A 24,529-nucleotide genomic window follows, 5' to 3' on the forward strand; every position below is an offset into this window, starting at 1 on the left:
TCTACACTGACAGGCTAAACTAGCCTGCCTTGTATTGCCATATGTTAAGCCTATGAATTTTTCTAGTACCTATAACAATAGCTGGCCCATAGAAAGCACTAGTAAACATATGTGAAATAAATGAGTTTTTAAAAGAGCAAAATGGATCATCAGAGAAAAGATATTTAAATGAAATTTCTTTTGTTAGAAAAAAAAGTCAAAATCATGTTAGACTTAAACTGATGACAACTTGTAGCTGTAAAGTTAGTTTGACTTGCTTCCACTTTACCAGGAAGAAGAACGTCTGCCTTGAACTAATAGCACCTTACTAAAGCCTTATTGCATTTTATTTTCATGATTATTTGCTATAAGTAAAATCATCATTTTTTTATCACTCCTAGGATCATTTACATGTTAGCATAATGCATTCCTGGATGTCTGAGGACAGATAACTCAAGTTTGCTGAATATCTGTGCTTATTGCATGACTTTCCACTGTACTATGTGGGGCAGGCACAGGCTGGAGCCTTCAGTAGACAGGCTGGAGCTGCTGGGCATGGCTAAGGACCCCTGGGCTACAGGAGGCCCTCTCCAAACCCAGCACGCCTGAACTTAGGCTTTGCCCTGTGACCCTTGGCCAGTTACCTAGGAAACTCCTTATATGGTATCAGCCAGCAACCTTTGCACAGCCAATCCCCCCGTACCAAATACCATTGCCTGAGTTCTGGAATGTATGTCCCCATACGCTAATTAGACATCAGCAAGCAACCTTGTCCCTCCAACCCCTTTAGGGCCTTCTTCCCACCCTCCACTGCTTATAAACCCATTTCCCTATTGATTAAAGAGAGCTGTTCACAGATACTGTCTCCTGAGAGTGATTCTCATGTGCTCACCCCAACAGTTGCCTGGGATGCCTTTTGGGGAACCACAGCCAGGCCCCAGAGGACCCAGGGACCCACAGTGCTATAGCAGAGCTTCCATGTTTATGTCTGAAATGCAGCAGCATAAAGTACCGAGACTCAGACACCAACTTCCTTTTTAATATATTTATAAAATTTAAATATAGAGCTGGAGAGATGGTGAAGCCTAAGGACCCATGTGTGACTCCTCAGATCGCACATAAGTCAGATGCACACAAAATACATGTGCAAGGTAACACATGTACACAAGGTGGTGCATGTGTCTGAAGTTTAATTGTAGTGGCTGGAGCCCCTGGCATACCAATTCTCATTCTCTCACTCTCTCTTTCTCTCATAAAAAAAGAAAAGAAAAGAAAATATCTGAATAGAGAATGGTGCTGAAAGGATTCTCTGCTCAAAAATAAAAAATAAGTACAAAACTCAATTGTTTTAATATAGTCAACATTGCCTGCTTGTGAACCTATGTCTGTGCTTATATAATTCTCTCTTCAGTGTTGAAAGATCATCAACTAAATAATATCCAAGCATTAAACTGTACCAAAGTGTTATTAGCTTCAAGCCTTCCTCTTGCTCTTCAATTTTATTAAATTCTCAATTGCTTTCATTTTGTCTGAACTGAAGTGTCTTTGAAGAGCAGAAATTAGAGCATTCAGAATAGTTAACCGTCCTCCCAAATCAAAATGTCTTACATTATACAATGTCTTCTCAAAGGAATTTCTGAACAATTGATATGTGGACTTTAGAATTATAGTTTGAAGAGAGATCAACCAGGACCTTAACGCCACTCCTCAACAACTCTGAAAATGATAGAGATTGTTTAATTACCAGTAATTTGCTAAACTGAGTTTTCTAAAACTATTTGTATAAACCCATTTTAGTACAGCATTGCAATGTTGTTATTGTTTTAACTATATACTCTGATTGCTAGCTTCAAGGTTTCCCATGTGCTAGTTTCTGTATGTAAATTTTTCATGTGATTTACCTATAAGCATCTTAAGAGTTTGAAAAAAGCATTCATAATTACTAGTAGAGATAGAATGCATTAGACCATAATTTTTCTGCTTTGGAGTGAAGGCACAGTAATTTTTAAAAAATTTTTTGTTCATTTTTATCAATTTATTTGAGAGTGACAGACAGAGAAAGAAGCAGATGGAGAGAGAGTGAGTGAGAAAATAGGCACCCCAGGGCCTTTATCCACTGCAAACAAACTCCAGACACATGTGTCCCCTTGTGCATCTGGCTAACGTGGGTCATGGAGAATCAAGCCTTGAATCAGGGTCCTTAGGCTTCACAGGCAAGCGCTTAACCACTAAGCCATCTCTCCAGCCCAACAATAATTTTTATCTTCTAAGTAAGTTACCTACTTAGACTATTTGGTTTCTAAATGGTTTCAGATAATATCCTTTAGATACCCTAACATGTCAAGTAGTACCTGCAAGGAAAAAAAATATTAGGACCAATAGCTTGGCTAGTTTTATACCAAGGACTTTTTCAGAACAAATCAGAACTGAAGAAAACAACCATGAAACCTTCCAAGGAACCTGAGTGCAGATTTCAACATCCAAACTAGAAACTTATGAAAATGAATTTTAGACTAAATATATTTATCTATAATGTGTATTTGTAGACATTTTTGTAGACATTCCAACTCATGAATAATTTAATATATGCTTTCTTATCTTTAATGAACAAATAGATAATTAATGTGTAGTATATTTCAATGACTTTAATAGCAGAAAACCTACATGGCCAACTGAATTTCCATGTTTTCCCAATTTTTTGGACTTTAAAATTAATATGGTAGAAAAATAGAATCTCTGTTATCTATTATAGTCTTAATCTCACCCTAATAATGTTTGACAATATAAGCCTCTTCATGAGAATACTATGTACATTCATGCATATCAATATTTAAATTATTTTAATTCCAGGTATCAAAGTGTAGACATAAGGGGTATATTTAGCATATGCATGTGAATCTAAGTAAATTCAGAACCAGTGTGGCTGATGAATTAGGCAATCACTGAATATAAATCTGAACATTCTCTGATTTTCAAAGTGGTTTGTGTTAGTCTGCACTCTGTGGTTACATGGTCTTATAAGTTAAGAGAATGTGCTAATTTCAGTGCGTCAGCAATAATAAAATTGTACATTGATCTTAGGATTCAGAAAATGCCAGTGCAGAGTTCAAAGTCACAAATTCAGTTTTTAAACTTCATGAATCATCACACTGTTATAGATGCGTATGCATTTGTTAGCTCTCCTAATAGAAATGAATCTGAATGACAGGGCAAATGTCTACTTTACTGCATTCAGCACCCACCATGGAACTCTGTATCTATTCCAGGCTCAGTAAATGTTTATCAAGGAAATGGGTGGAAACCCAGTGGGCTGATTTCTTCAACTATAAGAGATTTTGCTCTGGTATTCTGTCATTCACTGAATATTCATTCCTTCATTCATTTGTTCATTTTATTTTTGAAAGACAGTCTGATCCTGACCCAGGTTGACCTAGGACTCATTACATACCTTAGGCTGGCCTGAAAATAATAGCATTTTTTCCAAGTCAGTCTCCCAAGTGCTAGCATTACAGACATGAGCCACCATGCCCAGCTGTGCACAAAATTTATCTATCACACTATGTGAGTGTGTGTGCTTGTGTACGTTGTGTGCACATTACAATTTTTACCATCTCTTTTGTACAACAGAAAACTCTTAACAACTGTGATATGTATGGTAAGCAAAATAATACCTCTCTAAAGATGTTAATATCCTAATTCCCAGCACACATGAAGGGCATCCTCACATGACCAAAGAATCTTGCTGACCTGATTGTTAAGGATCTGGGAATGGGGAGAATATCATGGCTTGTTTGGGTGGATCCAGTGCATGCATAAGGGTCTCAAAATGGAAGAGAGAAGCAAAGTGAGAGAGATGGTTTGCAAGGCCCCCATCTGCTGCCATGGGTTTTAAATAGGGGAGGGAGCTGGCAAGTAAATGACTTCTTCCCTAGAGACCCCAATAGGAAAGTCATCTCTGCTGACACTGTGATGCTAGCTGAGTAAGACCCATGCCTAATCCTTACAACTATGAAGCAGTGCATTTCTGCTCTTTTAAGCCACTAAGTTTGTGCTGATGTATTATAGCAGAATTAAGAATGAAATGAGTCTCTGACACTGTTTTATCTCCTGTAACTTCTCACACTATGTGCTGCACAAAAAAAGACTCCCAGCCGACCACTTTTGTAACTTCTCTTTGTTCTATGTCTGTGTTGTTACTATGTTAAACACTGAAACAGATAGACATTAATTAGCCTCTCTCTGTTTGTAAGCAGTTGGAACCAAACGCAGACTACCTTAGCAAAAAAAAAAAAAAAAAAAAAAAAGGAGGGTGTGGTGGTTTGATTTAGGTGTCCACCATAAACTTAAGTGTTCTAAATGCTAGTTTCTCAGCTGATAAAGATTTGAGAATTAATGCCTCCTAGAGGTAGTGTATTGTTGGGGGTAGGCTTATGGGTATTATAGCCAGTTTCCTCTTGCCAATGTCTGGCACACTGTCCTGTTGCTGTTGTCCACCTCTACTCATGCCATCATTTTCCTCTGAATCATGGAACTTCCCCTTGAGTCTGTAAGCCAAAATAAACCTGTTCTTCCCCACAACTTGCTCTTGGTTTGCTCTACCCCACTGTGAACTTGACTGCAACAGAGGGGGCCATATCTTTTGTACACTGAACCTCAGAGGAGTGAGTTTACCTTAGACAAGGAGCTAAATCAGTTCACTAAGACCGTGGCTTGGCTTTCTCCTTGTGTACAGGCTGCTCTATGTCTGTGATGAATGAGTTTTAGTGGGACAACTTTATTTCAAGAAAGGACTAGGATCATGCAACAATTTCTCTTACTCATTCATATTTCTGTGACTAAGGAGAAATTGCACTTCCTGTGATACCTGCTTGAGGCAGCTCACTTGGAGCTCAAGGGTTTACTTCAAGATGGTCTCATTCCTGAAAGTTAGTTCTGGGAGTTGACTAGAAGCTCAGCTGAGGTGATGGTTGAAAGTCATCCTTTGGACCTCTCCACATTTCTTGGTCAGGTTATTCTCAAAGTATTACAATATTAGAACTAGCCTCTACACATACATTAACTGATATCTTCCCAATCACTACAGTGGCAGCTTCCAGTGGCACCTATGGAAGGTACAGCTCAAACAGATACTGGGTGACTCTGTCACATTTTATTAAGTGTGTAAGATCACAGGACCCAGCATAGGAGAAGATAATATATGATAGGTGTCAATACCTTTGTCATGGTTTACCAAAGCAGCCAGGATGGCCACCTACTACAGTGGGAAATGGGATTTTGTGCTTCATGTTCCAAATTAGACTTGTAGAAAAGGTAGGACTATCCTCCAAAAGAAAGGGACTGAAAGCAAATGTCAATATCCAAATACCCTTTTCCAATAGTGTTGGGTATTTCCCAGTGCACAAGACTCTATATTTACTGCATAGCTTGAACATTTTATGGATTTGGGGGAGTTGTTAACAATTTAAGATTAAAATTAAGAAAACTTACATTTTTTACTAAACTCTTCTTAGACGATGAATAAAGACATGACATATAGCAAATAGTGATATATGGGAATTAAACTATGTGAATATGATGAATAAACTATACTGTGACCAACCCAATGGTGACTATTTTCCATATAACTTTACTTTTATTTTTATTTTTATTTTATTTTAATTTATTTATTTATTTTGGTTTTTCAAGGTAGGGTTTCACTGTAGCCCAGGCTGACCTGGAATTCATTTTGTAGTCTCAGGGTGGCCTCGAACTCCTGGTGATCCTCCTACCACTGCCTCCTGAGCGCTGGGAGTAAAGGCCACCACACCTGGCTCATTCATAGCCTTTTTTTTTTTTTTGAAGGAAAGCCCAACAGACTGGTCTTTTCTTTTTTTTAGTGGCAGAAAGAGAGAGAGAGAGAGAGAGAGAGAATTAGTGCACTAGGGCCTCCAGCCACTGCAACCAAACTCCAAACACTAGTCCCCCCCTTGTGCACTTGTGCAAAATTATACGATTATGGGCTGGAGAGATGGGTTAGCAGTTAAGTGCTTGCCTGTGAAGCCTAAGGACCCTGTTTCGAGCCTTGTTTCCCCAGGACCCACATTAGCCAGATGCACAAGGGGGCACATGCATCTGGAGTTCGTTTGCAGTGGCTGGAAGCCCTGGAGCACCCATTTTCTCTCTCTCTCTCTCTCTCTCTCTCTGCCTCTTCCTCTGTCTATTGCTCTCAAATAAATAAATAAAAATAAACAAAAACAGTGAAAACCCTTAATGCTCACACTTTTAAAAATATATAGGATTATGTCACTATGAGTTTGGTATACATGGGACCTGGAGAGTCAAACATGAGTTATTAGGCTACAGAGGCAAACACCTTAACTGCTAAGCCATCTCTCCAGCCCTCCATAACCTTTTTAAAGCAACAATTTTTTGTATGTTGTCATGAAATATTTTCACTTCTCAACTACATTTTTAATTAGCTAATTAATTTGAGCAAGAAAGAGAGAGAAAGTGACAGGGAGGAAGGACAGAATGGGTGCACCAGGGCCTCGGGCCAGTGCCAATGAACTCCAGATGCCACATACCACCTTGTGCATCTGGCTTTAAGATACTGGGGAATCAAAACTGAATCCCTAGACTTTGCAGGCAAGCACCTTAATTTCTGAGCCATCTCTTCAGGCCTTAACTATATTTTTATGGTGTGTATTTATTCTTAAAAATTGAAAATTGTCAAAATACTTGAACTGATTTATGTTAATTCAGCTTTAAGTTAGAATATTTGAAGTAAGGGCTGGAGAGATGGCTTAGTGGTTAAGCGCTTGCCTGCGAAGCCTAAGGACCCCGGTTCGAGGCTCGGTTCCCCAGGTCCCACGTTAGCCAGATGCACAAGGGGGCGCACGCATCTGGAGTTCGTTTGCAGAGGCTGGAAGCCCTGGCGCGCCCATTCTCTCTCTCTCCCTCTATCTGTCTTTCTCTCTGTGTCTGTCACTCTCAAATAAATAAATTTAAAAAAAAATTTAAAAAAAAGAATATTTGAAGTAAATTTAATTAATTTTATCTGTTTAGCAAAGAACAATAAGGTTTTCAACACTGTAAAATTTTCCTCATCATATTAGCTATGCACATGTTTAAACATGTGCATGTGGTAAGCTCAAATTACTCTCATTTGAATTTTATATTCAAAGAATAAACATGCAATATTGGGGATTAGACAGTATTTAGGAAATGTATGTATAAGGATTATTTCAGAGAGAATCACCAAGGATCCTAGACTGCTTACCACATACTTGTTGATTTTTACCTGCAGCAAATATGAAGCCATAACAACTATGTAAATTATTCTGAGACTAGACATCCATATGAAGATTCTTTAAGGATCATTTTTTAAAAAGTTTGTCAGGGTGTTCTCTTTATATATAATTTTTTTCTAAGTCCATGTATAAAACAGCTATACATCCATATGGAATGGATTAACATTGATGTTTTTTAAATGAAATTAAATATTATAAACCATTCAGGTGATGATGGGCTGATCTTGCCTAGCTAAAGCTCTGTTTGGTAGTTTAGCTTAAATATTATTTTTTGTCTTTTGAAGAGTATTAAATAGGGATGTGTGAGATTTATTAAAAACTTTGGATTGCTTCCGAGTGATTCTAGGACTTTGCCTTTAAAATATGTGCTAGGCAGAACTCCTGATATTGTGAATTGAGATTTCCAGTCTTAACTAGATTTCAACTCAATGCTAAAGCAGGACTTGTCATGGCTTTGTATGTATCATATATCTGAAGACCTTGCTACTTACATAATCACTTAAACTAACTTAGAATTAAAGAGACCAATTTTGGACAAGTATGAGGGTTAAAGTTCTCTTAAAATAAGGCCTTTCTTCTAGAGAGAAGTTTTATCCAATTCTAAAACAGAAAATCAGCATTTCTAAAGTTATGGATTCCTGTTTGGAAAGAGATATGAGTTGCTTAGAGATTTCCATTCAATAAGGCAGTTTGAGGCAAAATGTTGGAAGGAGAAGGTATCTTCATATTTTCATATACAAAGTTAGAGACACTCAATATGTATTTATAAGTCATATAGCTTTGAATATTTATAACAACTTTTGTATTATAGCTTTTTGAGTCTTAATCTTTTACTTGACTGGGCTTCTTCTAAAGACCCACACAGAAAATGTCAACATATTTTACAAACTATAAAACACAAACTCTTTTACAAACTATAAAGTACTAAAATGTATATTCCTACTACTAATAAAAACCAAACATAAGATGTGATAATTGGTCGTGAAACAATACAGTGAGCAATTCAAGAAGGATATCTGTGCCTGGCTTTTTGAGAACATGCCAAGTCCCAGCTAGGAAGTACACCCCCACCCTACCATCATTATTTTTAAGCAATTAACTCTTGCTTCATTGGTTTTAGTGACATAAAGTGTGGAGAGAGGACAGTCCACAATTTCCTGAATATTTTGAGATTATATTTTCTAGCCACAACCCTCATGGGTCATGGCTGTTTAGAAAGAGAACTTTGCCTCCTGGCATGGTTTCTGAAGATGACCATGTCCAGTTGGTGACTGCATGTGGTACATGAGATTGGTCAAATGTTTGTGTTAATGATTTCTTCCCTGTGTTTCTTTCTCAGCTATCGGCAGGACCCTCATTCCCCGTTACTTTAGCACTGTGTTTGAAGGAGGGGTAACCGACCTGTACTACATCCTCAAACACTCAAAGGAGTCCTACCACAACTCATCCATCACAGTGGACTGCGACCAGTGTGCTATGGTCACACAGCACGGGAAGCCTATGTTCACCAAGGTACTGGCCAGCTCCAGGCATACCTGGCTGTTTCATCTCTGAGTAAATTAAAAGATAATAATGACAGTTTTTATCTAGAACTCTGAGCTGACTTTTCATCTCTCAGACACTCTAAAAGTAGACTTGGAGTATACTCTGAGTGTGGTGTTGATAGAACCCTCTGATAAATGCTCTTCCAAGATGTGTGCACGGCACCCAAACATGTTGAGCCACATTCCTCAGAAAGGAAATTCAGCTATCTCTTAAGCATTAGCAGCTAATTCAGAGTTTTGTTTTTATACAAAGACATCTTCTAGAACAGGGGGACATTATTCTGTTGCACAGTCAGTATGTATGCTTTGTTACCTCGAAATTTTTAGGCAAAAATCAAATGTGAACAAACAAGTTGGGAAATATTCAAGAACTACACACCAACTGGAATTTGTAAAGAGTACAAAAACAAAAATAAAGAGAATGAGATTAGGGAATTGAGTGTTTAAATGTTGTTTGCCCAAATTCTCAGAAGTCCTGTGATTAAGTGTAACAGACAAGCAACTGAACAAGTGAACACAGCTGAAAAGGAAATTGCTTGTGAAAATGAGGAAAGCAAGGTGGGGAGAAGGCCAGACAGCACTCTGCCTGGGGTCCAAGTCAAGGCCTGTGAAGGGTGTGCCATGAAAACTAGAAGAGGCAAAGATCCAACTTGTTTTGCTATGTACATTATACTAATCTTTGCCACATACAGAAAACCGACTTATGGCATGTTCCCCTAGCTGCAGACAACTCTGCTGTGTAAGACATGATTCCCTTGTGGCCTCTTCCGAGTAGAAAAAAATGTAACAGCAAATATTTACTCATAGAATCTCACAAAAGAAAGTTTGTTTGTTTGTTTCATTTTTTTTTTTTTTTCGAAGTAGGGTCTCACTCTATTCCAGGCTAACCTGAAATTCACTATGTAGTCTCAGGGTGGCCTCGAACTCACTGTGATACTCCTATCTCTGCCTCCCGAGGGCTGGGATTAAAGGCTTATGCCACTATGCCAGGCCCCTTATTTGTTTTTTTTATGGTGTCAGAGTTTGAACTAGGGGCTTTTCACATGCTAAGCACATGCCCTATCACTAAGCCACCCCCTGGATCTTACAAAACCTTATTTCAATTATGTGTTAATTACTTCATTACATTTGAACTGAAAGTCAATAAGAAATAATAAGATTTTGATGAATGGCAGCTATCACTTTTAAATATTTCTTTATTGATGAGAAAGAGAGACAGAGAATGTGCACACCAGGGCTCCTGATGCTACAAGTGAAGTCCAGATACATGCACCACTCTGTGTAACTGTTTTTTATGTGGGTACTGGGGAATCAAACCTGGGATATCAGGTTTTGCAAGCAAGTACCTTTAACCACTGAGCCATCTCTCCAGCTTAGCTATCTCTTATAGTCAAAATATGTATGACAAATCATTAAGTGACATCGAATAATCAGTATTAGTTACCAAAGACCAATGATAGAATTAAAGATGTGTTCTTGTTCAGTTTTTCTTCAAGAATAAAAATAAAATGTTGGGCTGGAGAGGTGACTTAGTGGTTAAGGCCCTTGACTGTGGAACTAAGGACCCAGGTTTGATTCTCCAGTACCCCTGTACATTCAGATATACAAGGGGGCACATTCGTCTGAAATTCATTTGCAGTGGCTAGAGGTCTTGTATTCTTTCTTTCTCTCATTCTCTCTCTCTCTCTCTTACCCTCTATCCCTCCCTCCCTCTCTCTCACTGTCAAATAAATAAATTAATTGAATATTTTTAATTTGAGAAAAAATAAACTATTTCACATTAATACAACCAATCATGTTGGTACAGTTTGATCCTTTTCAGTGCCCATGCTGGTGCACAAAACCAAAGATAAGAGAATAAGGCAAGTGGGTGGGGAGATGGCTTGGCGGTTAAGGCATTTGAATGCAAAACCCACGGACCCATGATTGATTCCCCAGAACTTATGAAAGTCAGATGCACAAGGTGGCACATGACTGGACTTTGCAGTGCCTAGAGGCCTCCTTGGTGTGTCATTCTCTCTCTCTCTCTCTCTCTCTCTCTCTCTCTCTCTCTCTCTCTCTCTCTTTCTCTCCCTCTCTCTCTTATAAATAAATAAAAAGTAAAATGAAATATGTAAACACTAATGCAAACCATCAATTCTATGGTATATGGATTTTTGACCATAGACATTGCTTAATGTTGGAAGCGCTAGTTTTTTCCTCCTCCTAACAATGGAGCAGTCATTCAGAGAAAAGCTTCACAATGAATCCAGAAGTCCATGCTAGGAGGACAACTGGCCACCAGCAAGAGGGTTTAATCTGCCCATGACTCACTTCCTTCTGGAGTTTCAGGACACATGGGCTTCATAATTCTGCAGATGAGATACATATACAACCCAATCATTTCTAGCATTACAAAGCTGGAATCTGTGTGTGTGTGAAAGAGAGAGAACATAATAAAAAAGAGAGAGGTAATTCAAGCAACACTTGCCACCTCCTTACGCTTTAAGGGAAAACAAAAACATGAAAATTAAATAAAACTGTGACAGAATTAGGAACTACTCCTACTGTCTGTAGCTATTGAAAATAAAAATGTATTTTACATTATTCCTTTCATATATTTACTCAATTTCTTTCCTACTCAAGCCAAAACAATTTCACAAGTGAACATAGGTAGTTGTGCTGAAGGCATAGTGCTCAACATTCCAGAATTGGTTTAGACCCAAAATAATCTTGTCTAATGAATCCATGAAGTGTTATTTTCACTCTAATGAAGAACTTCGGGCTTTTCTCTTCTGCATTCTTCCTGTTCCTGGAATTCCCCTCTCCCAGAAGCTCAGAGGTTTGCTCAAGCACCCAAGGCAATCACTGGAAAGACCTAAGCACAGCTCCTTGGCCCCAGGTAGCCCTTATTTGGACTACCCATCCTACTCTGCTCCAAGGACGGCAGTATTACTTTCACTCTTGTCATGAATATTTCAATACTATGATGAAAAGTATCATTTCCTGGGACTTTTAGTTTCATTACAGGGACTTAAACCAGATGCTAATTATGCACATTTATTTTCCAGAAATTTGATAGGATTCATTTTTTCTTTTTCCTTTCTGTCTTTTATGATTACTCAAAGCACCTTCCTCATTTTTCTTGAGGTCTTATATTAATCTTAAAACTATGGGCTTGCAAGATGGATCAGTGAGTAAAGTGTTTACCATGCGAGCATTAAGACTTGAATTCAGATCCCAGCACCCACATAAAAGCTAAGCACTCACTTTAATTCCAGTGCTGGGGAGGAGGAGACAAAAAAATCCCTGAGCCTTGATGGCTAGCTTGTTTAGTCAAATGGGAGGACTCTAGGTGCACTGAGAGGCCCAGTTTTAAAGAATTTAAGGTGAAAGGCAGTAAAGAAAGATACCCAATGCCTACCTTTGGCCTCCAAATGTTTTTACACTCATGTGCTCACACATCTTCACACACATGAACCCCATGTACAACATACATATACACATTACACACACATGTATTCCACACACATATGCATGCACAATAAATGTGTTTAAACCTCAGATTCATGTAATTAAATATCATGGACATTTTGTACAAGCTGTAGGCTAATGATCTGCTAGTACTACAAAGAAAAAGAATTTCAAAGTCAATGCTTTTTTGTTTCTCTGTTTCTTGGCATTTTTAGCATATTATATATGTTGGCAGCTCACATTGTTCTAGTTTAAATTATCACTAAATTCCCTTTCCCCAAATAGCAGTTGCCCCAGTGGTTCTGAATTGCCTTTATGAAAATTTGGTCAAATAGAGAATCAGAAATCAGCCATAGTCCTAATTACAATGATATAACTATTCCTCAGGGTGTAGTATTTTTGTAATTTCCTGATAGCAGGAATATTATAGATTAAGGATAAATATGTAATTAGAATTTTAGAATGCATAATATAAAGCCTTTCTTTTATGTTTTCAATTTTTGAATCAAACAGAAAACAAGGCTTAATAATCAGAAGAGCATGCATCAAGATTTTCAGACTCAAAACCCTCTGAGATATATTGAAGGATGTAAACAGTGGAAGATGCTGAGAGAGGCACTATGAAATCACAGTCTTGAGTTTTGCAAACTGAAACAATAATTATAGCCACTGCTGGACACCTTCATTGCCTCTGCAAATGTAGGTTTATGGGTTTTTGTCCATTCTCAATTATTTTTTATGAAATCATTTACTACTATTTTTTAAAGTACCCTGGAACTACACAAATCAGTTTGTTTGTTTTTTTATGATGCTCACTTTGACAATAAGTTCCCCAATCCTACCTTACCCTGTACATCACATTATATACCAGCTCTTGTCCTCTGGGCCATCATTCTTTAGTATGCACTGACATATGCAATATCTCTGTGTGAAAATACAAAGAGCTCTTTGCAACTATTAATCTAAACGGATTCTTTCACACACAATGTTCATGCATGAAAGCAAAAAATTTAAACAAACATTCTTACTTATAGAAGCACATCTTACTTTATAGATGTGAATAATTATATATAGTTTCATGGCCAATATGTAACTTTTTTCTTCACAATTATTTCAAGACAGACATGGGTTAAAAACTAGTTTGAGAAATGTTCTTTTTTAGTTCTCTTGTTTCTGAGCCAGTCTCCCACTAGCACGTGATCTGCTGAATGCCTGCCAGCCTCTTTCTTGTTGATCCTCTGGAGACCATCTGTGCTGGGGGCATTGATTAGAGTGTGTCTGCTGGGATTACATCTTTTCTGTTGCCATGCCAACTAATCAGCTGATTTTGGTTACCACAGAAACAAAATGTCAGAGCTCACAGTACGGTAACATGAATTCAGCACAACAGAAAATGTTTTCTTAATTGGGGACCCTTTTGATTTTGGATTCTGATGGAACGGCAGGTTAAAAATAAAAGGCCAACCCTAGATAAAAGCTACAATAATCATATTTATTAAAAGGAACATGGAGGTAGTTTTGATTTTTGAAGAAAGAAGACATTCTTTTTATTTTTCACATTTCCAAACAAACAAAGGACATTTTTTTATATGTTCATCTCTTCCATTTCCTGATTGTTGTATATAAAACAAACCACAAGGCCTTTGGTTCTGTTTAACTTCATTTGGGGAACAGAAGGGCCTGCCTAGAGCCTGGGATGAAGCTCTAAGTATAACTACTTGGTAAAATGAGCAATGGCTAAAATCTCCTCCATCCTTTCATTTAAGTAAGTCATTTAATTTTCCTTTTAAAAACACTTAATAGAGTCAATTCATATTCATTTTTAAGGGTTCTCATTTGGTAGATAGTATGCTCTAGATAAGGCTCACCCAAGTTGACTTTAAAAGGGGAGCTAGAGAGATGGCTTAGCTGTTAAAGTGCTTGCCTTTGAAACCTAAGAGTGCCTGTTCGAATATCCAGGTCCTACATATCCAGAGGCATGGTAATATAAGCACTCAATGCCACACATGCACATTAGGAGGCACATTCACCTGGAGTTTGTTTGCAGTGGCTGAGGTCCTGGTACACCCATTCTTGCTCTCTCTCTCTCTCTCTCTCTCTCTTTCTCTTCCCCTCTCTCTCTCTCTCTCTCTCTCTCAAAAGAAAAATAAAATAAAAATAAAAGGAACTGAACACATTACAATTTCCTATTTTGTTGGTCCATGACAGCTTGTCTGCAAGAGACAGCCCCAACTGGTGTACTATGTCACAGTGAACAGAGAACACACTGGAACTTAACCTTAGAGGCGCTCCAGTGAAGACTCCATTGGAAGGACTGCACACATGAATTCCCATTATGAAATTATGAAACAAGCAAACTTCTAACTGTTCTGAGCTTCTGGTTCACAGATGCAAAACAAATAGATAAAATAATAAAAAGGCTAGTATTACTTAACTGAACTAATATTTGTTTGAATTTTCAATGATCACTTCTCTTTTGACAAAAAGGATTATGACCTCCAAATATCCCTTTCTTGTATTGTCAAGACATTTTACTATTGGTGGCTAGTTTTATTAGTTATTTTCTCATTACCATGATCAACCTGACAAGAAGCAGTGAAAGTAAGGAAAAGAGTTTATTTTGGCTTACCGTTTTGAAGGGATACAGTCCATCGTGGCAGGGAGGGCATGGTAGCAGCAGAAGGAAGCCAAGAGGACACACTGCTGGTGAAGAAGCAGACGGTGAACCAGAAGTGTAACCTGGCCATAAGACCCCAGTGACCCACTTCCTCCCGCAAGGCTTTTATCTGCTAAAGTTTCTATGGTCTTTCTAAACAGTGTTCAAACACATGGGCCAGTGGGGGACATTTCACATTGAAACCACAACAGAGGTGATAGCTACTTCCCTCCTGTGAAAGCTATCACTTCAGATAACATGTCATAATCCCCTGGGAGGAGGGTGTGGTTGGAGTGATTTGCATGCTACTCTTTTGAAATTCTTGGTAAATTAATTCAAGTACTCAAGATGCTCTTAGGAAAATGGTTTTGGGACATTGATCTGCATTTCCTTGCATTCAACTCTTGGGTCTAAGATACTTGAAACAAGCTCTGAAGAGATCCTCTTGGGAGTTTGGAGGCAGGGTGCTTATGTTCCTGAAATTACCCACAGATTCTGCTAATTGCATCTGAGGTAGAGGTCTTCACCCAGATTATCAGTAATCATCTTATAATGTCTCTGAGATCTTTGATAAGACAAAGACAGCAGATGCTCATAGTTTTGTTCTTGCAGAGCCCTATCAGCTCTTGCTAATAATTCTCTGAACTGGCATTTGGACTGCTTAAAGAAAACTATGTCTTCCTATCAGAGGGAATGAAAAGCACCTAATCATTGCTGAGAACAGAACTAGAACTTAATAAATCCTCCAAGAGAAAATTGATTATCAATATTTCATAATAGCTTGATATAAATTAACTATAATATTCCCAGACTATAATTTTAGAAATTAATTAATTATTTGAGTTATTATTTGGTGTGTGTATATTGAAATACATGTGCCTGAGAATGCGCATGCCATGGTTGTACATTTGGAGGTCAGATGACAATCTCAACAACCTGGTCTTCTTCCACCTTGTTTGACAGAGTCTCTCTTATTGATATTTTGCTGCTGAGGACAGATTAGCTCACCAGAAACCTTCTTTATTCTTCTAATTTTACCTTGCATTGTTGTAGGCCTATTGAGATTTCAGGTTTATGTGCTATCATGAGTCTAACTTTACAAAGATGGTGGGCATCATCGGAACTCCCATCACCAGATGGATGGAACAAGCCCCTTTAACCACTGAGCCATCTTCCCTGCTCCAGTTAATTCATTTGTAAATGTCCCTCTCAAAATTTCTGCTGTTTTGTATACTTTTTTTAGCTTAGGAAATCTTTTTTTCTAAGAAATATTGATCAGAAGCTCAATATTTGAAAGAGATACAATAAAAGCTTCTCTGGTAGAAAATATAAAGGGGAATAGAAGTTCAGGGGCCCAGAAACTCCCAGAGGAGCCACTGAGACACTTCTTACAATGTGCTGCACTCAGTGAGCTAGCTGTGACCATCAGGGATCAAGAGTCCTCTGTTCTTTCAATTGTTTCTTCTAACTCTTCACTGTTGGTTATCATCATCCTATATGTGCCAGGCACAATACTAGGCAATATATATACAGAATCATGTCCTGCATTTTCTCACTTATCACCAGCCTTCCTAAGTAGACTTGTTATCTCTGTTCTGCTGATAAGAAAACTGGATTTGGAGGAAATTCTTTGATATTATTCCCAGGATTGAGAGTAAGTAAAATGTAGTCAAAATTGAAATCCAATGCCAACTGGTGACAAAGCCTCCATCCCCTATTTTTTACTGCTTGTTCAAATCAACTATGGATTGATTAATGAGTTGTAACTGTTAAGTTGAGCCAATATGCGACTGCTACTTCCTAGGTCATAGTTGAAATAAGATAGTGGTATGTGATTGCCTAGTATTTTCTTCCCCTTCAAAAATCATTAATAGTAAAATGATCCATAGGTCTAGAAAATTGGCTTAGCAGTTAAGACATTTGCCTGCAAAGCCATAGGACCCAGGTTCTATTCCCCAGGACCCACGTTAGCCAGATGCACAAGGGAGTTCTGGCTTTCATTTGCAGTAGGTAGAAGCCCTGGCACACCCATCCTCTCTCTCTCCCCCTCCCCTTTCTCTGTCACATAAATAAAAAATAAAAATAAAATATTTTTATAAAATGGTCCATAAAGTAGGAACTATGTGCTAAGAATGATATAAATATCAAAAGAAGATAAAAACTGTTACCTTGTCACTGATTACTTTATGAGGGAATAGAGCCTCTGAAAATCTATTATGTTTTATTAATGATGTCTGTTTTCCTTAAGAAGATGAAAAGCCTAAACAGACGTTGTCAGTGCTGGTGTGCTGAGAGTCAAGAAGCATACTCTCAAAGCCTCTATATTACACATGTCAGTGACTGATATCACTGTGCTTGGTTAAGCATTACCCTGTGGGATTTCATTGCTCTTTGGAAATGAAAATGTTCTCCAATTGGGTAACTTTGTAGTAACTTACACTTAAGCATGAATAAACTTATGGAAAACATTCTCCAAAATTAGGACTGCTAAGGTTAGAATAAGGGTGCAAGACCCCATGTTAGAAGGATGATAAAAAGAGAGTAGAGGTAAAAGGTGAGAGAATCATACTCTGTGTTGGTTGTGTTTGAACTGATGTCCCTAGAAAATGTGTTTTGCCTACATGTTTCCAGATGGAGAAATACTGCTAAGTAGTTTCACTGGTAGTTAGCAGAGACTATCACCTCATGGCTATTGAGTCACTGTCTTTTGAACCCACTGATTCTAGAAGTGATAGTTGTTCCCATGCACGGTCATAGGTAAGTCACTATTGTTTCAATGTTAAAAAGAGCTAGTGCTGCCCAAGGACAAGGGACATATCATTGAATAGTTAATAAGAGTCACAAAATGGGCCTTGTGTGAACTGCATACAAATGTGTGTGTTGCTTGTCACCCTTAGGTGTGTACGGAAGGCAGGCTGATCTTGGAGTTTACCTTTGATGATCTCATGAGAATAAAAACATGGCATTTTACCATTAGACAATATAGAGAATTAGTCCCAAGGAGCATTCTAGCCATGCACGTAAGTAATTTCATTTCTATTTTACCTGATTTATTTTTCTTTCCCATGCCATCTTACTCTAGGAAAAAACCTAGTTCTGTCTGAAAGAAGTCCAGCCTTCCTCACATTTTCTCTCAACCATTTGAATCCATAGTCTCTCTCCCTCTCTCTCTCTCTCTCTCTCTCTCTCTCTCTCTCTCTCTCTTTCCTGCTTTTGTTTCCAAGCTTGGTGTGCTATAAGAAAAATTTTAATCATTTATTGTTTATAACTACAAATTGAGGTTATCCCAGTTAATAGTTCATACTTTTCCTAAGTTGCATTTACTAATCACTAAGCATTGCTTTGCCTGTTGCTAGGTATAACTGGGTGGGTGAATTAAAACAGGAAGTGGGAACCATTGCCAGTTTTCATTAGAGCCATTCAACAAGGAGTGGGTCTGTTCCAACAGGCATTGTTTCTTCCTGACCATGTTGTTGAACTTGAATGTGAGATTTGGGGTTCTTGTAATTTCATTTAATCATAAGTTACATTAACTTTAGGGAAGCCAATTAACTCAAGGGTGAATTTCCTGCCTCTCTAGAGGTCTACTTTAAAGGTAAACCAGAGCTAGTCTGCTATATTTCTCTAAGAAGTCAAAGCCATTGGTTTAAGTCAGTCCCTCCTCTATAATGCATGATAAAACTGCTTCCAAAAAATTATAGCAAAATCAGACTTCATGAGCCTGATTTATTCCAGATCCTGAACAATCAACCAGAATAAAAACTTTCTTGGCAGGCCTTTGGCTGAAAGATTTGCAAACATTATATCATCTCATCTGCACCTCAGTGAGGTGACTTATAATTCCTATTCTACTATTCCAGTTCTACAAGTGAGGCTCAAAGAAGGTCAATACATTCCCCATTGTTTGTCTGACCATATATAGCAAAAGCAAGGTTTTGACACTGTTGGCACTGACTCCAAAGCTAGGCTGAGAAGCTCACTGTCTCCCTGCTTCTGATTCTAGGCTGTCTCTCCAGAACTTTGACCTCATCCTTCTTTTTCCTCCTGGTCAACCCCATTTCTGCCCTTACCAGGGACTTTGAGTCTTCTGCTATGGTATCCTCCTTGTCCACTCCATTAATTTTTACAGTACTGTATGCAAGCATCCTCAAAATGTTAAATGAGGGTTGGAAAGATGGCATAGCAGTTAAGGCATTTGCCTGTGAAGCCTAAGGATCCAAGTGCGATTCCCTAGTACCCACCACGTAAGCCAGATGCACAAGGTGGTGCATGCATCTCGAGTTTGTTGGCAGTGGCTAGAGGGCCTGGAGCATCCATTTTTCTCTTCCTCACTTTTTTCTTTCTCTCTGTCTTTGTCTTCCTATGATATATATATATATATGATAATAAATAAAACTAAATGGAATTGTCTCCAGCAATTTGCTCTCCAAGGAGAATTGGCAGTATAGCAGTTGCTTTTGAGGATGGCAGTAGTACAGTAACATTTTCCTGAGACCCTTTCATAGGAATGAAATACATGATTCTGTTGTTGTTACCCTGCATAGGCACAAGATCCTCAGGTCCTGGATCAGCTGTCCAAAAATATCACCAGGATGGGTCTGACAAACTTCACCCTCAACTACCTCAGGGTAAGACTAATTCAATAATTCAATTTGCTGATTGAATTTGCAAGGACTTCGGAAACTTTTGTTCATTCTGAACCAAGAAGTTAAAATGAGGTGTAATCTGGGTCAGGTGGCCTGTAATCCCAGATACTTGGGTGTAGGCAGGAGAATTACCAAATTCAAAGCCTTTTGGTCTACAGAGTGAGTTCAAAGCAAGCCTTGACAACTTAATGAGATTCTGTCTCAAAATTTAAAACAGAAATTAATAAAAACCGAAACAGGATTGAACTTGTAGCTCATTGAGTATAAGAGTGCTTACCTAGAATGTGCAATGCAAAAATAAAAATGAATAAATGAATAAATAAAGTTCAATATTATAGCGTGAAATGTATGTTGTGTGTGTGTGTGTGTGTGTGTGTGTTAGTAGAGAATGTGTTTCATTATCAAAGCATCAAACCTGGAATTTGTCAGCACTGAGTTTCTTCTGTATATTTATAACTCTTAGAATTAATTAATCAAAGGGCAACAATGCCCTTGTTGCATAATATGCTTTGATGCTGCTCAGTTTCTGGCTGCCAACTCTTTCTAATGTGCTGCCTTTGAGTTCATTGCCTCTGTGTCTGGACCTCCAGCTTCCCCCTCCTTTGAAGAATCAGTAAGTTTTCTGGGGGAGAGCTTCTGTGGTCTCCTGGAGAAATTGAACACAGTGGTGTTAGGCAGACATTCTACCTAGGCAGGCTGAGAGAACAGATTTTGCTGGCTTAGATATGAAATGCTTTTATTTTAAAACATTAAATTCTTAAAGCAAAATTTCCTGCTATACAATACTAAGAACCTCTATAATACAATTGATATGGGGTCTGTGGGGAGTCCAGTAAAGTCTTTGATTCCCAAAGCCTGAATTTGTGTTTGTAATTAACCAAAGAATTGGACAATCAAAACTGAGAATTATAATTATTAAATTATTATATTTATTTAGAGAAGTACAAAGCCAAGGGAAGGAAAATTGATACACCCACATAGTCTGAAAACTTATGTCAGTCTAGAAAATAATAAAGAGTTTTAGAGAAAAAAAAGAAGAGAAAGTACAGAGAGCTCCTGCAGTGTGGAGGGCAGGAGGGGGTAGAGGAGTCAAAGGGGTTCCCCCCACTCATCTCAGCCCATGTGGGCAGAGAGGAGGGGAGACTTATCAGAACCCGAATGTTCAGGGCAGCCCAGAGAAATGCTTATCCCCTCTCACACATCTATTTATAACCTTACTGGGGTGGCTTTCACCTTCTGGCTCAAGTGATCCAGAGAGACAGCTGATTGGTTTGTGCTACAAGCTGGCTCAGGAAAACATTTGCCATGATGCCAAGTTCTGATGCATAAATTTCACCAACCACAATGTCAGGATTAGATTTGAATTTTAGGACAGGAGGCTTTCCTACCAGGGAGGGGATGAGGTGTAGAAAAACAGGTCTCAGGAACTCCTTTAAGCAAGAAATAAGAAGCTAGATTTTTCTGTGATCTCTAACAAAGAGCAGACTGTAGGGGCAAGCCCAGAGACATTCCTGCTTTTTTACTTTCAGGGACCAATCACCCTATCTGCCTAACAAAGCTACCTGACTCCCTCATACAATGATCACATCAGATTTTAGGATAGAATTGCAGTAATTAAGTTACAGGTAGAGTATGTGATTGCATCTACAAAAGGAGCATTGTCCTCCAGAACACATGAGAAAGCAATGGCCACATTCCATAGATTGTTGCATCTAATATGTTCATTTCACTCCCAGCAAAGCAACTCCAATTTCCACAGTCCTGCAGCCCATCAGAGTTGATGCTATTGTGTGAGCTGAGTTTATGAATTTTGTTTGTGTTCATTGACTTCTATGCACAAACACTGCATCAATTGAATTGCTGAAACACTTTAGCCAGGCTTACTTTTTGATGAATGAATGATTTGGAAATATTCCTCCAATTCACTAATATTTAGATACTGAAGATGTAAAGACAAAAGTCATCTATCTGCCATCAAGAAATTCACTCCTGAAGCCAGGCATGGTGGTGCATGCTTTCAATCCTAGCACTCACTCGGGAGGCAGAGGTGGGAGGATCACCACAAGTTTGAGGCCACCCTGAGACTACATAGTGAATTCCAGGTCAGCCCTGAACTAGAGTGAGACTCTACCTCGAAAAAACAAAGACAAAAAACAAAAAAAAAAAAAAGAAAGAAAGAAAGAAAGAAAAGAGAAGAGAGAAATTGACTTCTGGAGCTGAAGAGCTGGCCTAGCTGAGTAGTTAAGGAGCTTGCTACAAAGCCTAAAGACCCTGGTTTGATTCCGTAGTACGTACATAAAGCCAGATGCACAAGGTTGCATATGCACCTGGAGTTTGCAGTGGCTACAAACCCTGGAGTGTCCATTCTCTATTTCTCTTATTTTCTCAAATAAATACATTTTAAAAGAGAAATTGCCTCCTTTGAGGTGAGACTCTTAGAGAAAATTGGAAATAGTGGGAAACATCAAGAATGAAGTATAAAATAAAATAAAGGCACATTGGAGGAATCAGTTGATAAAGTCTTCATGGGGAAGGTGATAGTGAATGATAACATATCAGAAAGCTAGATTCTTTTAAGGAGTTTGAGTTAGAAACAGTCCCCAAGAGAACCAAGGCCACCTTGCTCTAGTATAAATGGATCTCTTGGCAGGAATGGCACCTGTGTCTCATCAATACTCAGCTACAGCAACCCTTGCTGCCTATAGCCTAACACTTTAAGACCTTTACTGCCCAGATGGGCTGGCGCTCGAGCCTGCCCCTTCAAATCTACAAACCAATGGGGTCTTCCCTTTTACATACTTGAATCCAAGAAAAGAATACATTTCAAGCAACTATAAAGCCTATTCCAGCTTCCTGATTGGTCTCTCAGGATTCCCTCTCATCTCTGCTTGGATACACTCGACTGGCTTCTTCTCTCACCCAGCCTGAGGGGGCGTGGGAGAGTAGACTATGACTTCTTGGTCTGGACGGTTTTTCTGCTTGCCCTTTCCTTATAGTTTGGGGTAACTTCTCACTTGGATTACACCTATGATTCTCCTCTGGTCTCTGAATCTACCATGTGCTTATTTCCTTTACTCTAGATCTACTATGTGGGTGTGTTCTCTAACTTTAGGCCTGTTTCCTCAGCAATTGCTCTAAACTCAGGGTCACCATAGGTATAACTCTCTTTACTACTCATTTCTCACCTGAATTTCTTGGTCTCTGCTTTGATATTATCTCTAGGCTATTCTTCCTTAAGCCCCCATCATTTGCCCTCGTAACTTCTCCCATGGGCAAGCGCAAGTAGATGCTCTATGTGTTACTTCTAAACCTCCCTCTATAAGCTCCTGGGTTCTATCCTCCCGGTGCTGGTGGCGCTACTCTAGTCTTTCCTTAATTTGTCTTAAATGAACCTTATGAACTATGCAGCATTTTCCACATTAGTGTGTGTTCCTACTTTTCATGTTTATGACTCTGCATCAGCCTTCTTCCTAGATCCCAGTTTCCCTTTAATAAACCTCACAATTAGTGATTTCCCTCTAAATAAATTTACTAATTCATAATTTATCCTTCCTGAGTTCATTTTTATCAAGTCTTTGTTAAAAATAGAACAGGACCCAAAATTGTGATTCATAAACTTGGGGGACCCCTCCCAAAGCCCCAAATCCTGCATCAATAGTCCTGGAGTAGGTAAAGATAAGTAAAGGAAAGTATATGGAAGAACAGAAAGGATAGATCCATTGGAAGGAAAAAGGAACATTCAATTGGGGAATGAGTTAGTTTTGTAATTGGAGTCTTGAGGTTCTTTGCCAATATACCAATATATACTAATACACCAATAAATTGGGGTATCCCAGGATCCTTGTCTTATTAATTTAAAGAATTAAAATCCACAAACCAGAGGGTAAGATCAGAAAAACTTTCTTAAGTGAGGCGAAAGAGAAGCAATTTCTGGTGCTCCTGCCATGTGGAAGGCAAAAGGGAATAGAGCCCATGTGGGAATAGGAGTGTCCCAAAGTGTCCCAGCCCAAGTGGGCTTACGAGAGCAGGGCCCTGGGGTGAATGCAGGCATGCGGAAAGATGAACAGCTAAAAAGAGATATGGTAAGCATTTAATTATAATTTTATTGTAATTTTATTACTCAGGCTCAGGTGAGTCTGAGACAGCTGATTGGTCTGGGCTCGGGGGGGCTGGCTCGGGAAGAAGCCAGCACACCTGAGTGGGGAGTGAAAGAGCTAATTGTATGAGACTGGATCAGATGCTGAGCTTTGGTTCTACTGAAGCAGGTTGTGTGGCATCTCTTTTGGTTCCCTCTTTGTGCCTTAACTGGCTACCTGAAGATAAACCTACCCATTTAATTCCCACTCATTCTGAGGATGCTTTTGTGGTATAGTCACCATCCACAGTGAGGGGTAAGCAGGGAGAAAGGGAACAAGGGAGCTCCTACTGGCTCTGTATAGCCTGGCTGGTAGATGAGAGACTTCTTGGATGATTAAGAAACTTTTGACCAAGTCTTTGACCTGGGTGATTAGAGGAGAGGAAAGATTATATCTCTAACCTAGAGGCTCTGGAGCCAGATCTAGACCTGGCAAAAGCCAGAACTGCTTTGGATACCCACCAATGAATTCATCACCCCTACTATCATGACAGCCCTGAACCACTGAATACCTTGCCTGTCTCTGCTCAGAAGGAAACCAAAGTCTATCCTAGCAGACCGAATGCACCTAGGACTATCCCCACACCCATGGACTCTGCATTCAGGGCCAGCCCTGCTATCTGGGTAGGTAGCTGGGTCTGGTGAGTGAGGGTCTATGGAGTGTCCTGTGCACAGAATACAAATGGCCACTGTTTAAGCCTATGCTTCCCCTTATCAGGATCCTTTTATCATTAGGTGAAAAATGTGAAAATGTCCCCGCTCAAATGTTCTAACCTGTGTTGTCAACTGACACCTACTAGGATCTAGATCTCTGGAGTCTAGCCCAT

The 24,529-nt window shown here is 38.9% G+C and overlaps 1 protein-coding gene across 6 annotated transcripts in view; it reads left to right on the top strand.

Annotated features, from left to right (window-relative positions):
• Positions 1-24,529, top strand: part of Ldb2 (LIM domain binding 2) — a 390,814-nt gene that overhangs the window by 298,095 nt on the left and 68,190 nt on the right. For all 6 annotated transcript variants that reach the window (XM_045130215.1, XM_012948219.2, XM_045130216.1 and 3 more), the window contains exons 3-5: positions 8,608-8,780; positions 17,819-17,941; positions 19,466-19,549. In XM_045130215.1, the coding sequence (XP_044986150.1) occupies positions 8,608-8,780; positions 17,819-17,941; positions 19,466-19,549 (380 nt within the window). The remainder of the gene's footprint in view (positions 1-8,607; positions 8,781-17,818; positions 17,942-19,465; positions 19,550-24,529) is intronic.

Source organism: Jaculus jaculus, chromosome 11 (assembly GCF_020740685.1).
Source record: "Jaculus jaculus isolate mJacJac1 chromosome 11, mJacJac1.mat.Y.cur, whole genome shotgun sequence".
In the NCBI taxonomy this organism is placed as follows: Eukaryota; Metazoa; Chordata; class Mammalia; order Rodentia; family Dipodidae; genus Jaculus; species Jaculus jaculus.